Here is a 20,773-nt window from a genome sequence, read left to right as displayed (position 1 = left end):
AATTTAAAAGGACTGGCAAATTCCTTGAGCTTTGTAGAATTTATTCCACTCGTGTCGAAGATTTGCTTATTATGCTGCAAAATAAACGAGCACGGTGGGTGACCTTAATTGAAAATGTAAATATTGCACATTACATTTTATTTTTTTCTTATTCATCTTATTGATCCATATTAATGAACTATAAAAATATAGTGGCAGTGCTGCAAAGTCTACTGATAAGGTTTTGGAATGTTAGTTAAATGTATTTCTGGTTTTGTACACTAAAAATATTAAATTACTAATTTCCATGCCTGATACTGAATTTACATTTATTATAAATACAAAGATATAACAGGGAACAATTAATTTTTTCTTACAATATTCCTGGTAAACAGGAAGATTCATAAGATCATGGTTTGCCGAAGCCATTGCAACATAATCTTATATTGAGAACATTGTCTGTTACAATGCAAGCTGTAGTGGTCATGTGCTTAGAAGAGATGATCTCAGTTCCTAAAGTACATGGTGATGTGATAGGGTGAGATTTGTCCAGATGTTTACGCAGCTCTTACAAGGAATTATTTTTGGTGTGTTTACATGGGTTGAAACGTTATGTGCTAAAGGATTGAGTTACTGTTGTGACTTGGATTATTTAGGCAGCTTTGAACTTCAGAAGTAGGTTAAATACTTGTTTTGAAAAGAAATATGGTAGACAGAGACTAAAATCTGTGAGTTATCTGCTTGGCCTACTGATGTGCTCTATTTGTAAAAACAAGAGATCAAATAGTTCTGTTGTAAAATATACTACATGAGAAGTGAATTTACTTCTTTATTTTTACCATATTTTTGAAAGGAATACTTTCCAGTAGAGTTTTAATGGGAAACCATAACAAAGTATAAAACATACAAATGTGTAGGGTGCAATTTCTTTGGTGAAGATAATATGAAGAGATGTATATTAGGGTTCTGCAGAAAAACAGAATCAACTGGAGATATAAATGCAATTTATTATTTTTAAAATATTGGTTCATAAGAATATGTAGGCAGAGAAGTCCCACAACAATTGTCTATAAGCTGGAGACCCAGAACAGCTAGTGGGGTGGTTCCTATCTTGAGTCCAAAGGCCTGAGAACCAGGAAAATTGATAGTGTAAATTCTACTCTCAGCCCAAGGGCAGGAGAACACCTATGTCTCACCTCAGCAGTCAGGTAGAGGGGATTCTCCTTTCTTTAGCATTTTTGTTCTAGAAGAGCCTTCAGTGGATTGGCTGAGTCCCATCCACATTGGGGAGGGCCATCTGCTTTACTCCATCTACTGATTCAAACGCTAATCTTACTGGCACAGACACACCTAGAATAATGTTTAAACAGATATCCAGGCACCCGTGGCTCAGTCCAAATTGACACATAAAATTAACTACCACAGGTAGTAAGGGAAAGGTGGCAACATCAGGTCTACGGCCAAGGGAGAATAGAGAAAGTTCGGAAGGGCTTTCTCATGAACCTAGCTTCCGGGGAGGTTTGATGGGCCCAATCTGACTTCAGGAAGGTGTAACTTCAGGGTCAGAAGCTGGTACGTGCAGGGAAGGACTACATACAGTACAGCTGGGTGGGTCTGAGGTCGTCAGGTGCTCTCTAAAGACTGGTACTGATTTCCACATCTATGTTTAGGTCACACAGATTCCCAGGAGAGAGGCGACTTCTGATCTCACATAGAGGCTCTCCACCTTTTCTCAATTCCTAATAGGAACACTAGGAAAGCTGGGCCCCTCTCTGTTCCTGTCAAGAAATGGGTCTCTTCTTAGCCATGCAGAACAATAGAAAATATTTATTCTTATTGTGATGCACTGCCTAGAATTCCCTGTAAATTCACTGTTATAATGCAGTAGTTTTCAGAGATTAGTTAAAATGTAGTTCTAGCTTTGTACACTATGAAAATATTATCACTTTCAATACCTGAAACTAAATTTATGTTTTTCTTTTCATTGCGAACATTTAACAGGGGACCACTAATCATTTTTTTCTTGAAAATGTTGAGAAACAAGAGGATTCATAAGACCACGTTTTGCTGATCCGCTTTAGATCCAGGCTCAAGAACACGAAGTGAATCAGGCCCATCCCTTCCCGGCTGTGTGGCTGCCTTGTTTTGTTCTGTCAGACCAAAGGGTTCAAACCACAGCCTAGACTCTGTCTCCTATCTGCCTGCTCTTGGCCTCACCATTTAGGAAAATCGAACTTACCTGTTTCTACTGTCCATTAGTAGGTAAACATGTCCACACCTGAGCAAAAGACCATTGGGCTCTGTTCGTACTACCCAATACCTGCTTGTTTACAAGGAAAATCGTACTCATTGTCAATGCCCGTTCATTTTCCCATCAGAGAGGGTCAGGGCCAGGGTTCTTCCGCCAGTTTGGACCGAATTATTTTGACTGTGGGTCCACTTCTGATGAAAGGGATGTGGGTGGGATTTGGTCGGTTAATTCCCCCATGAAAGCAGCTTGGCAACCACAGGTGCGACATGGGCATGCAGGTGGGACCCTGGGTGAGGATCTTCTCCGCCCTGCTGCTCTTGTTTTCTGCAGACACAAGACCAGGCTGTTTGGAACATTCTTAGGTCTAATATACGGAAAGGAGATGGAGCAAACAGAGTGAACATAATCTGAAGGAAATGAAAGAATCAGAATAAAGACTAGTCTTTATTCCTGTAAAATTGGAGGAATTGTTACATTGCAAAAACTGATAAGAAAAATAGAGTAGAACCTATGATTTCACCTGATTATTCACTTGGAATTTGTCTTCTTTTTAAAAAAGAAAATTAGAAATCAATCCTTAGCTAAGAATTTTGGAATAACTGTTAATAGTAACACATGACATTTATTAATAATTTATTGACTATCTTTACAGATCTCTGTTTCACAAATCATCTTGGTTTCCCTGATTTTAGTCTTTGCTTTATCACTTTTGCCTTTTTCCCTTGCTTCTGCTGATTCTGCTACCCAGTTCACCACGGGTCAGAAAAGTTGTGTATTTTTAAAGCAGAGAGATGTAGAGAGGATGGTATCTTATGAAGTAAGGTTATAATCTCTTTGTCAGAGTGGTGACATCAGGTGCTAAGGTTGAGCAGGATCCAGCACCTGATCTACCCACTATTTGGACACTTTGTAGAAGAGTACAGTTTTCCTTCAAACATTTAGCTTTCTATTCACTCAAAATATGAAACTATATTAGGTGTGGGTGGATTGAGAAAAGTTATTCTTGTAAAATCTAAGGCTCAATGAAGCCTAGGAGGAAGCGAGTTCACATAGATGTTAATGAAAGAGGAGTTGATTGGCACCATCCAAGAAAGGCAGGTGTGGGAGGGATTGGTGAGGACTGGGAGCCAAGCTCCAGGATCTGGCAGTGATGCCGGAAGACAGTGCCTCAAGATCTTTTCAGAATAAATGCAGGGTTTTCTTTTTTCTCCATGAGCTAGGAGTCCTTGAAAGTAGTAGTACTCATTTGGAGTGAGGTGCTTAGAAACCAGTTTTAAGGAATTCAAAATGGTAAGTGGAAGAAGTATGTGAACAGTGAATTCACTAAGTGTGGAGGTAATTGAAAAAACAAATATACTACAGGTCAAAGAAAAACGTAGGCACTTGTTTGAAGGCTTCTGTGAATTAGAGCCTAAGAGAAAAAACGTAAGAGACCAAAAGTTGGAATGACAAAAAGACAAAACAACAACAACAAAACCCAGTGTGTTTTAAAAATTGGTCAGAGTATAATATGAAGCAGGGATAAAGGAGAAAAGGATACTGCTCAGAGGATGAGAGTGTGAAGGCACCACTCAGTGATGGGCATGCTTCTCCTGGCTTTTGGGATAGTAGGCAAAAGGTTAAAGAGCCTATTTGCATTTACACTGTGGAGCTCTATTTTTCAGACAGCAGCATCCAGATTGTCAGTGGTTAAATCTGTACCATAACGGAAGCATTTGGAGATCGAATATTTCCTGTATCCCTACTCTCTTCTAGGAAGTGGAAATGCCAGTGTCTGCCCCCAAAGAAGAAAGATATGGAAACTCCAGGAAACAAATATTTATGAGCTTTCTTTAAGATTATCTCACTTAATTCTTAAAATATGTGTAAAAGAATATTATTGCCCCATTTTATAGGTGAAGAAACTGAGATTCGAAGAAGTTAGGAAACTTCCCAAATTCCATGTAATTAGTGAATGGCGACCCCAGAAACCCTTGCTCCTCCTGAAGTCCCAGCCGACCTCTACTGACCCGTGATTTAGAGTACAGATAAGAGAAACAGTAAGCACGTAGGAATTCAGAAGAGAGTGAGATTGAAGGACTAGAGAAAGCTTCATGGAAGAGATGGATGCTTCTTACTGAAAGGGCCCAGTTTAGACAAAGAGAGGGGCTTTGAGTATAAAAACAAAAGGTTCATTATCTAGAAGTGGACAAAATGTCAGTTAAAGTATCTTGGATGTTAAATGTTGGCTGGATATTTTGAAACATAGAAATTGTAAAATATAGCCAGTGCTTGGATAATTTTAGACTATCAAGAACCATTTTAAAATATGGTTCCCATTTTTCACTCAAAGGCCAAAAGATGTTTTAGGATTAAAAACCAATCTCAAATTTTAAAACATTTATTAATAATTTAGACTTTATACTTAATCATCGTGGAAAAGCTGAAACTCAAAATCATTTTCTTAATCTGGCTCCTCCGAACAATATTAAGTCAGTTTCTAGTTTAGTAAACAAAGACCTGTGAAAATCGCAGTGCAGCCTCTATTAATATGATTTAAACCATGTTGTGTGTTCTCCTGAGATATGCCAGATTAATGAATTATCCAAGCCTTGGAAGAAAATGAACTGCTGAAAATAAAAGTAGAATTCATGACTAAAAGCAGCCAAAAAAACTGCTAGCTAATCTTAACCCCTCATTTTATAAATAAGGAAAGTGAAAATAAAAAAGGTACTTATATTTTAGGTCAGTCACATCCTTATTAACTTGAGTGTTATTAAAGGTTTTGTTTGGCTTATATTTCTTTCTCTAATATCTCAAATTATATTACATTCAAATGTGTGTGTGTGTGTGTGTTTTCATTTGTGTTTTGAATGGCGTGTTTGGATGGCTGGCCAAATCTGACATTCTGAGTTCTCTGCCAACAAAAATGTCAAGTGCGTTTGCCCTTTAATTACACGCAGTGCCTGGATTTCATATTCCAGATTGTTCCCTGAAGAAGCGAATTTTCTGTTCCTGTATGTTATGAGAGAGAGAAAAATCACTGACATTATCATGAAGCTTTTTCTCCTAATATCTCTAGATTTTCACACTCATCAGTTCATAAACATTTCACTCTGAGGTTCAGATTTAGCTTGTAGCCTGCTTTGCTTTAAACATTTCGTGTGAATATGAGATCCAGCGTCATTGAATTTATTCCTTTTATTTCTCAGTAATCTTCAGCTCAATCTATTTTTCTTTTAACAGGCCATTAGTACCCAGATGTCCCATACATAATAAGCAGTATATGAAGGATATGTAGTTTCTGATTATTTACACTTTCCTTTCACTTCTGACATAAAAGCAGACCAGCCCATTATTCCCCAGGGTTATGGTTATAGCATTGTCTTATTTTTTACTTCAAGTTAATTTTTAATTTCACCCTATTTTATTCTCTTATCTCCTTTATTACTTAACATTAAAAACCAAACTTCTTATCAATAAGACAGCTCCATTGTCTCTGAACTCTCGTTAAAGCTAGTAGACATTCGAAGCATTTGTTATTGATATGGTACACTCTTCCTCATGTCAGTAAAAAAGCCTCGCCATCCACCTCCACATCTTCTTTAGACAGGTTTTCCCTCACATTTGAATCTAAATAGGTCACCATTGTGCCTGATCTCATCCCCTATTTTAATTCTCAGTAGGGAACTAATCACTATCATACAATCCTTTGGTACTCGTGCGTCTTTTGCTTTGCAAAATGAGATGTAAACTGTGTGAGAGCAGAGATTTCTTTGTCTTATTCAGTAATGATGCTTCAGAGCTTAGAAATGTGCCAGACAGGTGGCAGGGGCAACAGACAGTTCAGTAATGAAAGGGAGGAAACCTATACCTTCTTCCTGGATTTAAGGTGGGGTGTGCATTTATATTTTTCTTTTTATTTAGTTATTTTTAAAGATTTTATTCATTTATTTTTAGAGAGGGGAAGGGAGAGAGAAGAGAGGAAGAGAAACATCAATGTGTGGTTGCCTCTCGTGTGCCCCCTACCGGGAACCTGGCCCAAAACCCAGGCATGTGCCTTGACTGGTATCAAACTGGCAGCCCTTTGGTTTGCAGGCTGGCACTCAATCCACTGAGCCACACCAGCCAGGGCTATATTTTTTTCTTTAAAAAATATTTTATTACATTCTCTAAAAACCACCCAGATTTCATCCTTTCATCCATCTATCTCTGTACCCGCCCATATCTGTTTTTATCTAGAAAGGATTCGATGTGACAAATTCTTTCTTTATGGTAGGTAGTGATGGAGGGGTCAAACTTCTCTCTCTCTCTCTCTCTCTCATTCTCTGTATCTCCTCCCTCCCTCCCTCTCTGAAAAGACAGTGGTGAAAATATTCCTAGTCATATTTCTCTCAAGCGAAAGTAGCAGATGGGAGTCAGGAAGCATGGGGTATATTTTTAATTGTGTCAGTAACTAATACTGTGGCCACGATAAAGACATTTACCTCCCCTGAGCTTTTTCTTTATCTAAAAATCACAGTTGGACTTTGATGCTGAATGATTTTTAAGAAATGTTTTAGGATGTTAACAAACCAGATACAATTCCTTCCCCCGTGCAGATCCCTAGTTATGCTGCTTTTTAGTGCTTGCCATATTCTGTTAATAAGTAGTTATTTAAATACTTACCTCTGCTTCTATAATATAAACTCTCTGAAGAAAGAGCATTTGTTCATCTTTCTGGTGTTTAGCCTTGTAAAATCTTTTGTACCCTGAGAGCATTCAATAAATATGTGATAGATGATGGAGAGTAATATTAATATCTGTATCTTTAGAAATCAGACTTTTGCCTAGTTGATGCTGTTTATTTGAACTCATTAGCCATGGTTCAGACGTCGACATCTAGATTTGGAAAGAGAATTTTATCTGAACTTAATTATATCTTAACTAATACTTAATGGGACCTTATTATATATCAGATATTGTCCTAAGCCCTTTATGTATTTTAATACATTTAATCTTAGCCTCAATCAACCTAGAAGGTAGGTATCTTCCTCATTTTTCTTTTACCAGTAGAAAAACTGAGGAACATAGAGGTTAAATAACTTAAGGTCACATAGCGAGTAAGGTCACATAGTGGCAGAGCTGGAACTTAAATTCCTATCAAAGGTTTTGTTACGTAAAAGTATTTAATGCCACATGATTAGAGTAATTCTTGTAAGTATATTTTTTAGATATGTTAACTTCTTTTCCCATTGCTATTATGTACAACAAAATTTTTCTTAAAGCATAATTATAGATTTCATAAATCAGTTAACTCTAGACTTAATGTCTTTTGTTTCAAAAATGTTAAAACTTTAAACAGTATATTGTAGCTGATATATGCTATCATTTGTGTAACACTGATAAATGTTGAATATTTTTTATTTATCATTTATTCATTAGACTAAACGGTTGGTCTCTATGTAAATCGTTGCATGTAAAAAGATGAATGAGATTATATCTCTGCTCTCAATTACTCTCAAACCGGTAGATGTTGCAGACTTATTGAAAAATATTTGCAACACAAATGTTTTTCACGCAACAATTTTACATGTGGGTTGTGCACAGATAGTTAACTCATGTTTAGAGGCAAGAGAGTAGTTAAGGATAAGGCCTTGGGAAAAACAAAAGTATAAAATCTTCCATTCTGACTTCCACTTTTGATAGCCTGACAGCTAATGTGCTCTGAGAAACTGTGCAGACCAGTCCTACCTGGATAGGGCATGTCTTTAGACATTGCTGGGCTGATGGCATCTGGGGAGGTCTCTATTCTGCCTCTTCAACCCCCCACAGAGGTAGGGGACTGGAGCTGAGGACAAGAATAGGCAGGAGGGACTGGTAGCCCCTGCAGGGAGTGGCTGAAGACACTTCACCAGACCGGCCATGCAGGGGTTCTATGGAGAGGTGATGCTCGAGGGTTGCAGAGGTGGTCTGGGTCCTGTGGTACCACGTGGTTAGTAGCAGAATTTTGAGGTGAATGCGTGATCAGTTTAGGCCTGCAGGATCCCCACAGTTTAACAAAGCAATTAACTCACAAAAGTCACCAAGCATTCATGAAAGTAACTCCCTGAGAATTAGCTGAAACAGCAGACCGAAATCCCTGAAGAACTGCAGATAGCTGGATTGTCGAGTACAGAATACAAGAGCAGTGATTTGACTTGAGGTGGTGAACACACAGTACAATATACAGATGATGTATTATAGAGTTGTACACCTGAAACCAATATAATTTTATTAACCAATATAACCCCAATAAATTCAATTTTTTTTAACAAGAGAGGTAAACAAAATATTCAGAGAAACAAAGTGCAAATCATAAAGTTTAGCAAGATGTTTTCAGGAATAACTAAACAAAGAATGATTTGCAAAGAACCAAATGGAACTTTTAGAGGGAAACGTACAATTTTCAAATTTTAAAAGTAACTCATAGGATGCACTAAGTAGCAGGTTTGACCGAAATAAAGACATAATTTATTGGCTGGACTTGAATCTGAAGAAGTTACCCACAGCAAAATACAAAGATGCACTGGGATGCTCAATGAAAAAAGATACTAAGCATGGAAACATGTCTATCATATATTGCAACATATTGTAGAGCTATAGTAATTAAAATCATGTCATACCAACATATACATATACTACCCCATGGAAAATAATGGGTAATCTAAAAATTGAATTCAGACACTTATATAACTTGGAGACAGAAGTGCTCTTGAAGATCATGGGTCAATTCGAAACTTGTCCACAAATAGGCAGGAAGTGGGGGGGGTGCTGAAATATGTTCCTACTGTATATCATACTCAGAAAACAATTATAGATGGATCCAGGATTAAATATAAATGTACAGTTTTAAAACTTTTAGAGAAAAAAAGAAGACATTGTAATTAAAACTCAAATAAATAATTGATACATTTGACTTCATTAAAATTAAGAACTATTAGTCATGAAAATACCATAATTAAAATGAATGGAAAGCCACCCAGTAGAAGGTATTTACAACATGTATAATTGACAAAGGATTGTTACCACATGTAAAATATTTCTATAAACCAATAAGAAAAACATGAAAACCAAATAGAAAAAAAGGGGGTCAAAATTGTGCTCCCAGCATTTTCAAAGAAGAAATTGTTACAAATATTTAAATAAGTATCTCAAAAGATAACTCCAGTATTAGAAAGCATATTACATAACATTTTCTACCACAAATTGACAAAAATGTAATAGTCTGATAATACAGACTGCTAAAATGTAATTTAAATGAGTTTGCATACAGTGCCAGGGGGTGTATAAATCGGCAGCAATTTAGCATTATCCTGTAAAGTTGACTATTTGCAATCATATAATAGTTGCAGTCAAAATCCAATGGAAAGGACTCATGGGATTGGCCACAGTTTGCCAAGCCCTGAAATAGATGAAGGAGCATTTGAGTGTTTGGGGGATGGCTGATGCTCTCAGATGAATAGGGAATGTGGTACCCTAAGGAAATCATCAGTACATGAGATGGAGAAGGTGGGTTAGAGCCCAGTTTTGAAAAGCCTTGTATGTCATACCAAAAACTTCCGCCTTTTCTTTTGAATGGAAAGCTGTTAAGGAAGTCATTGAATCACATTGGCATTTTAGGAAACTCATTCTGATGGCAATAGAGAAGACAAATCTGCTGAGGCCTGTGTGGGAAACAAAGTCTTAGTGAAAAAGCAGGTTGGCGTAAGAAGATGGAATGGAGAATTAAGGACAGATTTCAGACGTAACTTAGCAGGTAGACTCGACTGTGTTTAAGAAGAGAACACACTAAGGCTCTGTTTTGCTCAATTGAATAAATGTAACTAAATGAAAAGCTTGATGAAAAATACGTATGTAAAATAAAATATTTGCCTTTCCCTAAGTTACTATGAAGCAAAAAATAATACATTTTACAAGTTTTTTAACTTTTAGGTACACTCCTGAAATATGATAGTTATTTTATTGTCTCTGTAAAAAGTATTTTTTATCAGGTCTTCAGGATTATATGTAAGTTTTGAGCTGTGGTTCTAAACCCAAAACCCAAAACAAATTGAGAAAATCTAAGACCACAAGGCATGTGAAATTAATTTGCAATACTTGTAATATAAATCTATACTTCTGTTTCATAGTGGGTTAAAATCTTTATACAGTCTGCATTATTTTCTGCATCATAATTTTTCAGGTAATGTTCACATTTGTATTAAAATAGGATAAGCTATGTTCTAGTGACTGTTGAAATATATAACATATTGCTGTTATTATTGTCACTAGTATAAGACTCTAATAGACCCTGTTTTTTATTGTCGACAATCTAAGACTGGACAGGTTTCATGAGATCACATGACATGATAAAGCAGAATGACCTCAGAGGATCACTGAGTTAAGTGATACCTGCTTCAAGATGACTGTGGGGCTTGGAGGGCCAGTGTGGCAGACTACTTAATTAATAACATGTACTTTACCTCATCATAATTTATTCAATAGACTGCTAATAGTTTTCTGGAAACTGTTTTTCAGTAATGTCAGAGCCCCTGTCCATAATTTTACTTTTTATCTGATGGACCCAAATAGCTAACACCCAAACCATCTCCACCTGGGACCGCAGCGTCTACCACTACTTCTGGTACCAGTGTTTCACTGTTCGTAAAACCTTTTCCCATCGTTATGTCATTTAGTATTCCTGAAAGCTATGTAATATGGGCACTGCTATTATTTTTATTTTACAGATGAGAAATGAATGATTGGGAAGTGAGTGTAAACAATTTTTCAGAATTAATTATGACTGAGAAGGGAAGAAAGCATTAGTGAAATACCTGGACCCGCAGTCCCCAACCTTTTTGGCACCAGGGACCAGTTTCATGGAAGACAAGTTTTCCCAGATGGGTGGGTGGAGGACGGCTTTATAGCCTGCCACCAGATGCAGCTTAATTGTCACCTGCCCGGGTCACGGATAGAGTTTTGATATGAGTCTGCAAGCAATTGATTGACGATGGTCTCTGTGCCGTCAGGCCTCTCTGCTAATGATAATCTCTATTTGCAGCCACTCCCCAGTGGTAGCATCCCCACCTCAGCTCCACCTCAGGTCATCGGGCACTACATTTTCACAAGGAACATGCAACCTAGATCCCTCACATGCTTAGTTCACAGTAGGGTTAATGCTCCTATGAGAATCTAATGCTGTGGCTGATCTGAGGGGAGGCAGAGCTCAGGTGGCAATGTGAGTGATGGGGTGTGGCTGTAAATACACATGAAGCTTTGCTTGCTCACCTGTTACTCCCCTACTGCTGTGCAGTCGAGTTCCTCACAGGCCATGGATAGATAGTGGTCCATGGCCCTAAGTTCGGGGATCCCTGACCTAGCGGATTTGCAGAATTTACAGGATCATGGTATCTCAAAAGTTTCTGTGAGATCACCCAGTATATTGTCCTTAGAGGCTTCTATCTCTAATATTCTTCATAAAAATGGAAGAATGTTTTTGTATGATTACAGCTATTAAGTAATTTGACTTTGTAAGTAAATTTTCAGGAATTTGTGTAGGGTATTTTTTTTTTTACCTAATTGTTTTAGGTAAATTATTTTTAAGTAGTGGGAGAAAGGACACAATTTATAAAGTTGCTTTAGGTATTTAGCAAAATACCTAAAATACCTTTAGGTATTTTAGGCAAAAATAAAAAGCATCTCAAAAATTTGCACAATAAAAATGAAATACTGCCTTAGTTTTTTTCCCACTGTCCAATGAATTATGCTGCTCTTGACTTCAGAACACCAGGGACTCTGAATATTCTCTGACAGATAAAAAGGTAAAGATTTATGGCAAAGGAAATTATTTCTGAAAAAGGTGCTCCACGTTGCCTTTGCCTGTGTGTTCAAATTATAAACGGGGCTCAGGGGTGCAGTCTCTATAATAGCTCTATGGTCTTTTTTTTTAAAGAAAATAGAAAATGCTCACTTAGGGGCTACTGCTTGTGTTTCTGTAAATGAATTTTCTAAGCTTGAGTGATTTTAGATAGGATAGTTATATTCCTTTGTTCTATTAGGCCAAGAACTTAGAAAAATATGTTTGATTAAAGTATCTAAAATGATACATTTATGCACACATTTAATGAAAATACTCTTAGTAGCCCCGGTAGTAATAAAAATAATAATACATTTTATAGCTAAAGATTTGAGGAGGATTCACAATCAAGGGGAAACAGCCAGCAAATCATATGTTCCTGAGAGAGCTGCATTAGCCTTCTGTAGTCAAGCTTCATAGTGATGTTGAAGCATCAGTGAAAAACTCTGCACAAGAGTTAAAATGATAACCCAGAAGCACCCTTACTCAACCCACATGAGTGAACTTGGTGTTTTTACTTTCATTGTTTACAGTTATTTTATTGTATTTTGTCCACAACAGTTTACCGCCCTTTCCCCTCCCACCGCAATCACCACACTGTTGTGCCTGTCCACGGGTCCTTTTATTTTCTTTTTTAACCATTTGGTAAATATTTATTGAAATCCAGTGTTTAACAAAGACATACAGACTATGACCTTAAGGTAATAACAATTCTGCATAATAGATTATAACTCTTGTACCCTGAATACAACTTTAGGGTAATCAGTACCTTTGGTCAGAAAGTTACTTTTAGATTTGGCTTTTCATTCCTGGAAATATTTTAAAATTAATTCATTAGCAAATTTATATTATTTAATAAAACTTTAAAAATTTTAAAGCTCTGAATTTGAAATTGCTTACCCATCACCTTCATGTCTCCCTGGTTATTTATTAGTCCCAGCTAGCATTAAGGCTGACTGTTCGTACTTTGTGATGACAGTGTGCTTGCACCTGAGTATATTATGAAGGCTTCTTGTTTCCGATGCGGCTTAGCAGTTGTGAAGATTATGAAAACATGCTACTTATGTAGTAATATCTCTAGAAATTTATCCCATAATAGAATATTTTCATGAACTACAATGTTTACCTCATTGAACAAGAACTGGTGTTTTAAAGAGTTTCAGAAGGGATTGCTCTCTGAAAGCTAAGTGTAACATAGAACTTGATGAGAATAAGGTTTAATTAGTGAATAATGAGGATTTGTTTCCTGGACTAATTTTTTTTTCTAGAGATTTCTATATCAAACATCCTGTCTGTCTAATTGAAGTGGTAGCTGTGTCAAACATATTTATTTTGAGAATTACGAGCAATGTTCTTTTTAGCTTCATATGCAACTTTAAAATCTATTTCCTGTCTTTATTATGGGTGTGTATATCTTTGTTTAATTTTTACTGAATTCATTGGTGTGACATTGGTTATTAAAATTATATCAGTTTCAGATGTACAATTCCATAATACATCATCTATATATTCCTAAAGTTTCTTTTGGGAAAGGAGATCTCCAATATATTTAATACATGTTTTGATGAATTGAACCATAATGTGGAATTAGAAATGTGGTAAACAGTGAACTACCACTATTCATAATTAATGAGACTGGAAATTCCCTGAAGCTCGCATATGTGGGAAGTATCAAATCGGACAGGAAAAACCCCTTTCTTTACTAAGAAAAAAAAGATTTTCCTATTTGAGAATCATAGTTACCAAACAGTGTTCCATGTGGAAGCTTTCTTTTATCCAGTTGAAATAAGGTAAATTAAGACAGTTATAGTGAATTGTTTTGCAAAGTTAACCATTCTCTCTAACCATTTCTTAAAACCATGTTTCATACTGGTTGAGCTTTAAATTATCATTTTATGAAATGATGTTAATATTAGATGCATTAGTCCTTTTTACTGTCCTACCTGGAAAAATTAAATTTAACAACCTTGTGTCAATCCCCTTTTAAGGGAAACTGGTTGGTTGGAAAACTGGAGCAGGTATTTAGATGTGCAGAACTGGAGGTAAAAGTGGAGGGGGTGGGGTAAAGCAGCCAAGACAGAGAATCTAAAGAGGAAAGGACTGGAATGTTAGAAAAATGAATTATTTTAATGGACGAATTAGCAAAGTATTCATTGGAAAGATATGAGGTTAGTTTTGGGGGTGTATTTGTTTGGTCGCCTAGCTACCACACCTTGACTGTGAATGGGGCTTTAAGGCAGTTTCCCAAGTGTGCTGAGTCCTAAGAATCGCCTGTATTCTTGTCACACACAGTCGTAGCAGGAGGGGCTGTGGATCTGGAAATGGTGAGAGCTGCTGCCTGAGAAGATAGAAGATATGTTAGATTTTGTCTCTGTTTTTGAGCAATTTATATCTCTCTTCATCTCTCTAAGCTTCAATATTTTATGTACAATATAGATAATAATAGATAATAATACTCTCCTTGCCAATTTTTAAAAGGAAAATGTCTTCAGAGAGCTTGTAAATTGATTACAGATTATAATTACTAGTATGTGTGTATATGGGGGATGATGGTGACTTCAAGAAAGACAGGAAGTGAACATATGTAAAAAATTCTTTTTTAAGATTTTATCTTCTCAAAGTTTTCCAAGTTTACTATCTGGGTTTTATTTATTAAGAGAATGTGAAATATTTCTTGATATATCTCTTTTACTTTACTTATTCTTTCTGTCCTCCAAGCCAATGATTCATTTAAAGTTTTATATATCAAATTATAAACTCACACTTTCAGCAGTCCAATTAGACATTTATTTAACTTAACCACTGTGTGCCAGGCAAGTGCCACTCACAGAACCTTAAAGGGCCAACCACAGCACCTGTACTTGAGTGGAGAGGGGTTTGCTGAATGAAACAATAAACAAATGAACCTTTACATCTGACCGCATCTCTTTCCCATGTACTAACTGTGAAAAATCTTGTGATCTCATTTGTAAAGACATTTGGAGAAAAATCGTTCAATGTTCCCTGTGGTAGTTATGTCTAGATTTTTGTTTTATTCTCTGTGTTAATCCCTATTCAGAAAACTTTTCCCTTAACTTGACCCTATATCTCTCATGCTGTAGTTTAATATGCTTCTGCATTTATATTTGCAGGCTATTTTAATTCCAAATAAACACATTGCCTTTTGTAATAGTTCGCAGTTTCCTTTCTGTGATAATTAGCTACTTTTAATAAACTCTTTTTTTTTTTTTTGGTTCATTTAGCTGCAGCAACAGAAGAACCAGAAGTGATTCCAGACCCAGCAAAGCAGACAGACAGAGTGGTGAAAATAGCAGGAATTAGTGCTGGAATTCTGGTGTTCATCCTCCTCCTCCTAGTTGTCATACTAATCGTAAAAAAGAGGTAAGGCCTAATTTTGTTCTGTTTCACTCACTTACTTATGTCACTAGATGTCAACCACTTTTTTGTTTCCTCAAGCTCTTTTAAATTAGAGAATTGAATGTAGAAGACTTGCATTTTAACCATGTAGTCAGCATCTGAGCCTACTTCTCAGGCTTCTCCAATAAATTTTTATTGGTTATTTGCAGTTTAATTTCAGATATAAATATCTGTTTTTGTCACATTAACCTTGAAATTAGTGTATGAATTTAAATTTCTCAAATGCAAAGATACTTGAGATATCAATTTATCTTGAATGTCAACTGTTGTTTATTCAAAATGACAAAATAAGAATTTATCATAATATTTGGGTCATGGTCTATGAATTATTTTATACTTTACTTTTCTAAATACTGGCTATAAATAAGATATGAGAAGAATGTAAACATTATTTTGTGAAGTTGCACATTACATAGTCACTGAATATTTTGGTATTTTAATATGAAAAGTCAATTTTTAAAAAAATTGAGCCTTAGTCTTTCCTACCATATCAACTAATATCGTCATCTTCTGAATTATATGCAGATATTAAGACCCACTAGAATTTCAAATGAACTCTAGACTGGAGATTAAATTATACTCCTGCTAAAACATTTTTAAAGTATACAGTGTTTATAATTTGAACTTTGTTTTATTCTATACTGTGTCATTGTCTATCAGGCATTGTCCTAGAAACTGATGCAACTCTCTAATCCTTCCAATCACGTGCTTTAGATGATACTACAATTGGGAAGGACTTCTTAAAAAACATCTTTACATGCAGACTACAGCCCAAAATAGTTTTGTGTATAGAAGTGTTTGTAATTTATGAATTATATTGAATAATATAATAAATGCTATTGATTGTATTATATTAAATCATATAATATACTATTGTGATTATTATTTTATACTCCAAATAGATCATTAACAATATAGATAAGATTCATACTACATGTTTAATGATTCCATCAGAGTTTATTTTAATATATTGCCTCTTTACAATTATTTCCTGGAGATATATATGTTGGAGAAGACACATCTGCATTAGAAACATTAGGTATGCATTATAGTGTTTTGTGTTAAATTAGCTACATACGTGCTTTCCCCAATAGTGCTTTCTCTCTTTGCTGTTGTCTACCTCTGTGGTTGGAAAATACATCCTATATGAGAAAGGAAGACTTAAGTATTTAGTAATACAAATTTGCCAGTCAGCATCAATAAAAGTATTGAATATAACCTCCAGAGCTTATCTCTCTTCATACTGTAAATTTACACTTGGAGGGTTAACTACACTAAATAGTTAAGAGAGTTAATTCAACTTTGCTTCACAATTAAAATCAGTCCAGTCACTTCAGATTGGACATAGCCTCTGATTATGTTCTCATTTAGTTAAAATTCGGTTAAATGATCAGTTTTATTATGTACTTGAAAACAGTTATTTGTTATCGGAGTCTTTCTTATCCATGGCTTTCTGTTTTAGAAATAACAAAAAAAATTGAAAAATAAGTCTCAAGAAGAACACCAAAACAATCTCTAAGCATGATTGCAGTGGGGGGTGGGGGTGGTATGTGCTCTGACAACTCGCTATAATTGCAGAATGTAAGAAATTCTTTTCTGGTTCATATTTTTAATGGTTGGATAAATGAGCCTCAATTAAAATGTTGAATGTTGGAGTTTTCATAGTTATGCTTTAATCGATTGCCTTTTGGTAGAGAGTGTGCTAGGGCTTTTGTTTCTCTTCCTCATCACCTCCATGACTAGGAAAAGTTGCAGTTGTATAGATGAAGTTACATATTTAGATATATTCCATTGCAATATATAACTAAATTACTTGAATCCCTTATGTATCTAAGCAACTTTTTAATGCCTTTTACTCATGTTGTGTGCCATACATTTATCTTGTATGCTTTAATCACAACTACGTTTATTATATATACACAAAATCATAGATATTATAACAATATTGAATAGCATCAAATTTAGGGAAACAATTTCAGTCTATAACACACTTAGCCTTTTAATACACAAATGTATAATAAAAATAATGGAAAGGCAAAATACTTTAGTCTTTCATTATCTTCATTTTAATGAGAAATTATTAAGTTTCTCAAGGTTTTATCCCTCACTGGGAATATTAATATACATAGGTATATTTCTCATGTTGAAAAACATTCTGTTCATTTTTGGTTGTTGTGTGAAGAAATGGTTTGGAATTCAATTTAGTAAAATTCTACAGCTGAGGGTACATATAAAGTAAGTTTTTAGGGTAAGAAAAGGGATATTGCATCTTTCAAAACGCAGTGCCATTTTTTACTTTAATTGCTTTTGAATTATTTCCAGATGTATGCCATTATGTCATTGGTTATGTATTATATTTTAAATGCACAGCATGAATAATGTAATAATTGCAAACATAAATTTGAAATTATGTTTCGATACAGTAAATGTCTGTGTACCATGGTCACGCACATCTACTGTGGACATACTGTGTGTGTATATAGTGTGCGGTGCATATGTATATTCACATAATATATGTATGTACCTGTGTACCATTAGGATATAATGACTGGTTTATAAAAATTTTAGGTGTCATTCTGCATATATTCTATATTAACCTAATAGGTCTTATGTTTTATATCTAAAGAAAAATAATCGATTTAGTGTACAAGTTCTATACACAGCCGTTCCATCTGTCATGGCATTTAGATGGTAATGGATGATATGCCTAACTGCATGTCGAAGATACACGACCCATTTACTTCTTCTTTTTTTCTTTTTTGGCTATAAAAGAAATGTCAGCATGTTATTTTTTCCCAAATTATGTAATTTAAATTTTATTTTTCTATTGCATATCCTTCTAATTGCATGGCAAAAGGCATCTAACCAATGCATGAGCAAATTGAAATGCAAACCAAAAAAAAACATGAATTTTATTTTATTTCATCTTAATTTTAACGCACATTTTTCTGCTTTATTGAATGTGACGGAGTCACGCTTTTCATTCACCATTGCTTCTCTTTTTCCACTGTCTGTGATTTGCTTGCCAGGAGGAGCTACTATTCTTACTCCTACTACCTGTAAGTAGAAAATGGGTGATATACAACTTTACATGTGTTAAAGATGCAATATCCCTTTTCAAAAACAAAACAAAACAAAAACGAAACAAGAAAAACCAACAGGATATTTGCGATTTTAGTGACATTTCAAAACATGTTTTTTTTTCTGGACTCAAATGATAAACTTTACCTATTAAATTATTTTGTTAATCTTTTTAAAAAGGGATATTGTATTTATGTATATTCAGCTACTTCTAATTTTAATTTTCAATTTTCCATAAGTAGCTTTAGTCTATAACCCAAAACATCATTTATTTACTTAAGTCAAACCTGTAACTTATCAATTTGATACCTCACTCATATGGTAGGGATAGTGGTTGTAACTTACGAATCCCTATCTTTATGTAACACTGTTATATTTGACAAAAAATATAAAAACATAAAAGTGATGTCTTCATAGAACAAACAAAAGTGCTTTCACAGGATGCGAGTCATGTCAGAACTTACTGTGACAACATTCGTCTGCACAGTTCCGGAAATCCAAGCTGGGCTGTAACTTTAGAATGAACACCTTTGGTCTGGCCATCTAGGCCATCAGTGTACTCTTGTGAAAACAAATGGGTAAAATCATAATACTGCAGTGGCAAAGAAATAACAATTCCTTCTTAGGGAAGAAAAGTATTATTTATTTTTAACTTAAATAGGATTATTATTTTTAAAAGCCAAGGCTGATGGGGGGAGGAGCCTCTTCTACCTACACAAGACATACATGGGTGTCACATATGCCCTTTTCTCTTCCAAAGTCTCAGCTCATTCTGGAGTTAGGTATGAAATACTAGTTTGAATAAGGATCGAGACTATTGTCCACTCTATTTCCCTAGTCATTTTCAATTTATTACTTTAGAGGCCAGGATATTTGTCCAATCCAAAGGAATAAGACTCCAAAGTATTCTTGGACATTGCTTGATCAATACTGATCCACCAACTCTTAAGGCTTAAGGATTGTGATTGTGTACGTTTGGGTCCCACACTACTCATTTCACTAGGTGAATTTAAGCTAGCTTTACAACAGAATTTGTTGACTCTTAATGACTAAAGCATAATTCTGGCAACCTTTTTAAATATTATAAACATTTGCCTTCTTAAAATCCACTAAACAAGCAGGTGTAAACTAACAATGTTCCTGGCTTACCTTCATGAATCATAATATCCTTGTTAAATCATGTTGGATGAAGCCAAAGGTAATTAACTGTACCATTTCATACAATGATGGAGCACTTTCCCTCTTTATAGCCCACCCATATATCCACCTGCAGAAGTTTATGCTGTTGGCTGCTTTGATAATGAAAGTCATTTGCACATCTGTCAAACTCAAGTAGTTGCAAAATGAATTGCTTAACTGTCCTGAAGTGCACATTATATATGCTTGTTGCTCAGAGGGACACAAAGCATCAAACACAGAAATCATTAAGTATTTTATTAAGAGAATATCAATAAGCTTTCTGTTAACTCTGTCTATATTCATAATGTTAGAATAGGGTTGGCTTTTTAGTGGATGGATGGCATTCCAGTATTCTAGGCTAGGTAGTAAGTTATGATACTGTTGTTGTAATACTTAGGAACACTGGCATCATTATCATAATTAGAAAGAATGTCATGGAGATATGCTGGTAAAAGCTCCTTAAACATACCTAGTGAAGCTAATCCGAATTAGAGAAGTTTTAAAAAATAAAAGCAGCAATACATTAAATTAGAATTTAAAAGTAAATCTGATGTGACCTTTGAGCTAACATTCTTGACATTATCATAGTAACTCTCGGTTCTCCACCAAAACACTTAATTCTGTTGTTAACTTTTATTTGTTTTGTAATAACCTTCATTAAAGTCTACCCCACAGTGTTGTTGTAAGAATTAGGTTATCAGAACAAAGCTGATAATGGTTGGTTGGCAGATGTTAACAAACACATAGTCCCCTGTAAGTTGACAACTGATAGAGGTTTGTAGATCTGAAAAGTCGAGATCCTGCATTGCCATGAAAACTTTCATCTGTCGTGAACTTGGCAAATCCATTACATGATATTTTTCCTTATTCATGAAACATGTATAAATTATGTATTTTTAAAGTAAAGCCTCAAAGTTTATACATGTCTTTCCATTTGCTTTGAACTGCCCATCTTCAAAATTTTAACATTTTTAATTCACATTTCAACTAGTTATTTTTATCTAATTCAATCTCATAAATTTTTTGAGAAA

General features: G+C 35.1%; 1 protein-coding gene across 4 annotated transcripts in view; it reads left to right on the top strand.

The window, feature by feature from the left end:
* Positions 1–20,773, top strand: part of PTPRK (protein tyrosine phosphatase receptor type K) — a 478,561-nt gene that overhangs the window by 422,039 nt on the left and 35,749 nt on the right. For 2 of the 4 annotated variants that reach the window (XM_053913630.2, XM_053913631.2), the window contains exons 14-16: positions 15,308–15,446; positions 16,480–16,521; positions 18,512–18,541. In XM_053913630.2, the coding sequence (XP_053769605.1) occupies positions 15,308–15,446; positions 16,480–16,521; positions 18,512–18,541 (211 nt within the window). The remainder of the gene's footprint in view (positions 1–15,307; positions 15,447–16,479; positions 16,522–18,511; positions 18,542–20,773) is intronic. The other 2 variants (XM_053913632.2, XM_024551866.4) reach the window with 1 other exon arrangement.

Source organism: Desmodus rotundus, chromosome 11 (assembly GCF_022682495.2).
Source record: "Desmodus rotundus isolate HL8 chromosome 11, HLdesRot8A.1, whole genome shotgun sequence".
Lineage (NCBI taxonomy): Eukaryota > Metazoa > Chordata > Mammalia > Chiroptera > Phyllostomidae > Desmodus > Desmodus rotundus.
Note: the sequence above shows the minus strand (reverse complement) of the source record. Positions and strands in the feature narration are given on the sequence as shown.